The sequence below is a fragment of the Salarias fasciatus genome, chromosome 3 (assembly GCF_902148845.1).
Source record: "Salarias fasciatus chromosome 3, fSalaFa1.1, whole genome shotgun sequence".
NCBI classification, from domain to species: Eukaryota; Metazoa; Chordata; class Actinopteri; order Blenniiformes; family Blenniidae; genus Salarias; species Salarias fasciatus.
In genome coordinates this window covers 27,188,608-27,194,100 of record NC_043747.1, presented here as the reverse complement: position 1 = coordinate 27,194,100, position 5,493 = coordinate 27,188,608, and the positions used below count along the sequence as shown (strand labels likewise).

The 5,493-nt window shown below is 44.2% G+C and overlaps 1 protein-coding gene across 1 annotated transcript; it reads left to right on the top strand.

Moving 5' to 3' along the window:
* The first annotated feature begins 2,599 nt into the window (after nt 1-2,599).
* LOC115381705 (low affinity immunoglobulin gamma Fc region receptor II-b-like) lies at nt 2,600-5,261 on the top strand. The gene is made up of 5 exons (XM_030083270.1): nt 2,600-2,712; nt 3,822-4,079; nt 4,163-4,423; nt 4,606-4,740; nt 5,118-5,261. The coding sequence occupies exons 1-5, from the start codon at nt 2,682-2,684 to the stop codon at nt 5,147-5,149; spliced, it is 717 nt and encodes a 238-aa protein (XP_029939130.1). The 5' UTR covers nt 2,600-2,681; the 3' UTR covers nt 5,150-5,261.
* Nucleotides 5,262-5,493: the final 232 nt, after the last annotated feature.

Here is a 5,493-nt window from a genome sequence, read left to right as displayed (position 1 = left end):
GTACTCTCTTTACTCCACACAGCTCCAGAACTCACTGCTGGACTGTTGTTGTTGTTCGCTCGTTTGAAACTCCACGGAGGTTTTTGGTTCCTTTTCAGTTTAATCAACTGAACAGGCCTGAAACCAAGTCAGGTGATTTAAGAGGAGTTAATTCTGACAGCTCAGTCTAAAGTTTTGTGAACAATGTTTATTTTAATTTTTAAAAAGGTAGAAAATTCATTGTTTACTTCAAACCTTGGATGCATAAGTGGGATTAAAACTGAGCCCACGGATTGCTATTCTTAAAAATCTTTGACATGAACAGTTTTATCCTCTCATATTGCAGGTATCTCTTATAAAACATGTTTGGGACAAAGTCAATTCACATTTTTTGAAAATGTTTCATACATTTTAAGAAATTGAAGTTTTTATATCTTTTCCCTGAGCAGGGTCAAAATGATCTCAAGCATTTCCTGTGGAAGGTCAAGGGTTAACCCCAGGAGCCTTTGATTCTCACCAACTGTGACTGTCAGGATACATTTACTGTCCCACTTCCACACCTGATGTCAGCAGTCTCACCACCAGGAGCTCGTTTTGACACAGCAACAGACATGGAGGAACTGTCTTTATTGATCAGATAATTTTCAACTTCTGTGACAGAATATTAAACAAAGTAGGAGCGAGTTAACGGACTACTAATCAGTGTTAGTCCTGGAACATTACTGCACTTGGTGTGTGTGTGTGTGTGTGTGTGTGTGTGTGTGTGTGTGTGTGTGTGTGTGTGTGTGTGTGTGTGTGTGTGTGTTTCAGGCATTCAAAATATTTAGTAACTATTAAGTTAATACTTCAGCACCATGTTGACTCTCAATATATGTGCATAGGTCTGCTTTTGCACGTGTTTGTGTTTGTTTGCAGGTGTTTGAGTGTGAGTCAGGAATACAAAATATTTAGTTCCTGTATTAAGTTGAAGCCAAGGTGCAGTGACTCGCACTCTTGCCTCACAACAAGAAGGTCCTGGGTTTGATTCAGGTACTCCAGCTTCCTCCCACAGTCTGAAACATACATGTCAGGTTAATTGTTAAAATCTAAGCTGCCCCTTAGTGTGAATGTGAGAGTGAACTGTTGGTCGTCTGTAGGTGTTGTTGGTGGACCCCGCTGTAGCTCAAAGTGGCTGGTATTGGCCCGAGAAGGACCAAGCAGGTTAGATCATGGACAGATTCAGATGATACTGAAGCACCGTGGACAGCATCATGATTATTGTCGACATATGTGTGTATGTCCAGTTATGCGTTTGTGTGTGAAAGAAGACTCCGAATATTTTGTGACTGTATGAAGCACTGTGAAAACATCACCATGTTTACACTCAGTGTGTGTGCGTCTGTATACTTTCTGTTTCACGTGATTTGATAAACCCTTCTGTGCTGTTACGAACGTTTTGGCTGACGACACATTTCTTGTATCGACTCTGCAGACGTTGCTGTGTCAAAGCAGGTTTTGTGACACTCAATGCTGAAACTAAAAAAAAAAAAAGCAGGGAAACAATACAATTAAAAGATGCATTTGAGCATCATGGCCTGTACTGTAGCCTAATGCAACACTAACATGTAAAAACACTGTAGAAAACAGTTGTGGGAGACAGAATGAGGTGTAGGTGCACTGTTTGTTTCAGTGTGGGTGTGTGTGTGTTGCGGAGGCGGGGTTTCCCTTGGAGTGGGTGTGTGCACGTGTGGATGGTTGTGCGTAAAGGTGCGCGCTCACCTGTGGTGCAGAGGGAGAGTCAGGGTCGGGGAGGAGCAGTATTTTTTGTTGACCGCACTTTTTTTTTCCACATCCTTCTTTGCAGTTCAACTTCTGGTTTTTCCATGTCATCATCATCCTGCTGCTTCGCTCCTGGTAGCTCTGGCTGTTTGCCCCGCAATAAATGCACCAAACTGATCTCTGGATCAGAGCGTATTTTTGCTCCAGTCAAACAATTTGCGCGTCTCAAATCTACGACCCCAGGACCCGACCTCACACTCTGGGCGGCTACAAGGCTTGGAAAGGAGCAGCCGCAACAACAGCCAAGAGATTATCTTTCAGACTCTGCATTTCAGGCAGTTAACTTATTACAGAGTCAAGTTGCTTAGCTTATCCTGAGCTGCTAGAGAACATTATAATTGCAAAGATTAAAAAAAAAAAAAAAAAAAAATCAATTTAAATGTAAGTAAAATATGTACTGGCGATGCAACCTCAGCATATACAGACATTGTGATCTCAGCTCAAGCTGCGTGCTGCCATCGTCTGCTTCCTGTGCTGCTGAACAGCCACTTCCGTAAGACAAAGCTTTTTTCAAAATAAAATAGCACACCAGCTATGAAGACCACGTTTGTCCACTAGAGGACACCAAAAACATATGAAATGTTGCAAAAACCAGAGGGGACTATTTTACCTTAGAAGAATCTTTTATGCATGACAGAAGACTTTCATCTTGAAGAAAGCTTCAATCTTGTAAATTTGGCAACTGAACGATAAAGTGCTTCTTATTAAGTCTCTCTCTCTGCCTGTCTGTGTGTTTTTGATGCTTTCATTTCCTATGATGTGGTTCGTGGTTTTACATCCTGTTCTATGAAATCGACAGAAAAACCGTAAATGCAGTTGGTGCTTTGATCAGGTCGTTTTCAGACCTGTTGTTTGAGTTGTTAACAAGAAAACATCGTCTCAGGATGGAGGTCCCGTCGCTCTGCGTCCTGCTCGGTGAGACATTTCTACTTCTTCAACCATTTATCAGGCCATTGAGACGGTTCCTTCAGGTTCCTTCAGGGTCCTCTGTCTCTACATTTCTTCAATTTCCTTTACGTCCCTTCAGGTTTCTTCTAAACTCAGACCAGAGAGTTGATATTAAGCCATAAAGCTTAAAGAAGTTGAATTGGGGGAGGGGGTGCTCAAATACGATCAGATGTTTCAAATATCCTTCCTTCCTGTGACCAGAAGACTCTTTGCTTCCTCTTCATGTAAACAGTGTTTGATGTGTTTTGGTTCGTTTCATCCTTCCTCTGCTGATATTCGTCACTGATAAGTCTGGACTGATGTTTAGAAAAGCTTATTAAACTTTTGTCCTGTCTTATTTGATTCTCGACTCTCTTTGACTTTATTCTGTGTGGAGTAATGCTGAAAGCCGTTTCCCTCTGAGAGGAATGAAGGATTTTTCTATTCTGCTCTATTCTACAAGAAAATGCTGAAATTGTCTGAAAATATTGGAAAAGAATAGTGAAACCACGAGTGGCGGGCCGCTGACATTCACATGGACAGACGGCCAAGTTGGGTTGTTACTATGGTGACGGTCTAAAACCACCAAGTCCAGGAGAGTATGGACTGGGACCAGGACCAGGACCAGGACCAGGATATAGACGGGAGTCCTGACACTCTGGAAGAAAACACTGTTCTTTTCTACTGAGCATGTGCAGAAGAAACATTTTCGAAAAGTTGCTTTTAAGCCAATTTCCACAATCATGAAGCAAAAAAAGTTGCCTTTTCAAAGACTCTAAACACTGTAGTTTGGTAAACAGCACTGAGAACATTGGGATAGTTCATCTCCAGACTCTTCAGTGGAGCCAGATTTCATCCTGAGAAACTCCAGGAAGTCAAACAATGTTTCCTCTGAGAGCACCGGGTGGTTTCTAAGGTCAGTTGTAGTTTCTAAAACGTTTTCTTTGATGTACTAATCTGATTTTGATTTCCTCAGGGTAGAGAAGTCTTCTGCATTCATGTGATCGTCCTAAACTTAAATCCAGAACCTGATGTTTGGAACCGCTGCCTGACAGAGCAGAGATCCGTCATTTCCTGTTTGTCTCCTTGTCTCGTAGCCACGCTGAGCGTCAGCCCCGACAGATCTCAGTTCTTCCGGTACGACCGCGTCGTTCTGAACTGTTCCTCCACCTCCAGCGGCTGGACGGTGAAGAGAACCACCCGGAAACATGTCGACCAGGCCTGCGGGAACGGCTGGTCCGTCCCGGGAAACTCGTCCTGCACCATCCGGTTCACCTATCCTTCACACACCGGAGTGTACTGGTGTGAGACCGAACAGGGCGGCTGCAGCAGCAGGGTCAACCTCACCGTGGCTGGTAAGGCGACGCCCGGCCGCCTCGTGCTTCTCGCTTTTCGCCGCACGTGAGGTCAATACAGGCTGGTTCTGTCTGTGCCTCAGATCGAAGCGTCATCCTGGAGAGTCCTGCACATGGCGTGATGGAGGGAGGCAACGTAACCCTCCGCTGCTCCTACAAAGAAGAAGAAGATCGTCAGTCCACGTCCATGTTTGACGCCAGCTTCTTCAAGGACGGTGTGTTCAAAGGGACGGACAGCAGGGGAACGCTGACCCTTACGGGGGTGTCCACCGCCCAGCAGGGCTTCTACAAGTGCAAACACCCCACCAAAGGAGAGTCAGCAGAGAGCTGGCTGGCAGTGACAGGTAAGAAATCCAGACGTCCAGAGATGCTCTGTAATCTGGATATTAGTGGGAGGAAGATGCTCCATCGTCTGGATGCTGGTTGCAACAGAGTGGTTCTGTGAGGAGATATATGCTAATGCTAAAGCTAGCAGTCCAGACCCAGGAAATGTCCAGACTGAGGTTGTTCGGTTGGGTTCTGACAGAACGAGCTGGGACGGCCGTGGTGGAGACGACGCCTCTCGTTCCGTGGATCAGGCTGGTTTGTGGAGTCCTGCTGTTCCTTTTCTACAACGCCCTGCTGGTTGTGTCTGTCTCCATCTACTGCAGGTGGTACCGAGGTGAGTCCGATTGCGTTTTCTTTTTTGAAAAATTTGTTATTTACACGGTAACGTTTTGAAGATCAATCACTCCCATCTGTGTTCATGATGCCTTTAAGTACATACGAATGGTCACCCTGATGTCCATCAGTGAGCACGTCCCGAACAGCCGTTCACTGCGGCCGTGGTCCGCATGGGCAGTGGCAGCGCTTTTCCTCCTCGGGATCTGTTCTCAAAAAGCAGCTTTTTCAGTTGCTCCAAGCACTGTTGCTGTATAAACAGACACCCAAAACGCTCTGAAAGTTTTGTGTTTTCATGTAAACGGGGCCTCAGTTGCACAAACATTACTAACCGTGGTGAGGCTGCATCCAGAAACATGCTGTTTTTTTCTTTTCCAGCTAAACGCGACGCAAAAAACACGATGATTTGACGACGTCCAGGAGATCAAATGGAGAGTAGCAAAATTATATTTTTTTTATTATTGTATTATATTTTTCTGCCAAATCATTATTTGAATAATTTATCTGCTATTAAAGTCATTGAAGCTCACTTAACTGGGTTGTTGTTTTTTTTCATCATCCCTCCTGCTGTTCACCCCACCTGGTCTTTTTCCTGCAGTACCACCACCTGGACACTAGAGGGCTCTCGTTTTATTTACCCAACAAATGTGATGCTCAATCAACAGCATCAGTTTTCAACTGACTTAAGCTTGTATTTTTTCTTTACTCATTAGCTGTTTCCTTTGTTTTTTTTTTTATTTATTTAAATGTTTTT

Excerpts from the sequence above, each read along its gene's own strand:
- LOC115381705 (XM_030083270.1), top strand. The coding sequence starts at position 2,682 with ATGGAGGTCCCGTCGCTCTGCGTCCTGCTCG. Across the intron at positions 2,713-3,821 it reads GTCGCTCTGCGTCCTGCTCG|CCACGCTGAGCGTCAGCCCC; the intron begins GTGAGACATTTC and ends CTTGTCTCGTAG. Across the intron at positions 4,080-4,162 it reads GGTCAACCTCACCGTGGCTG|ATCGAAGCGTCATCCTGGAG; the intron begins GTAAGGCGACGC and ends TCTGTGCCTCAG.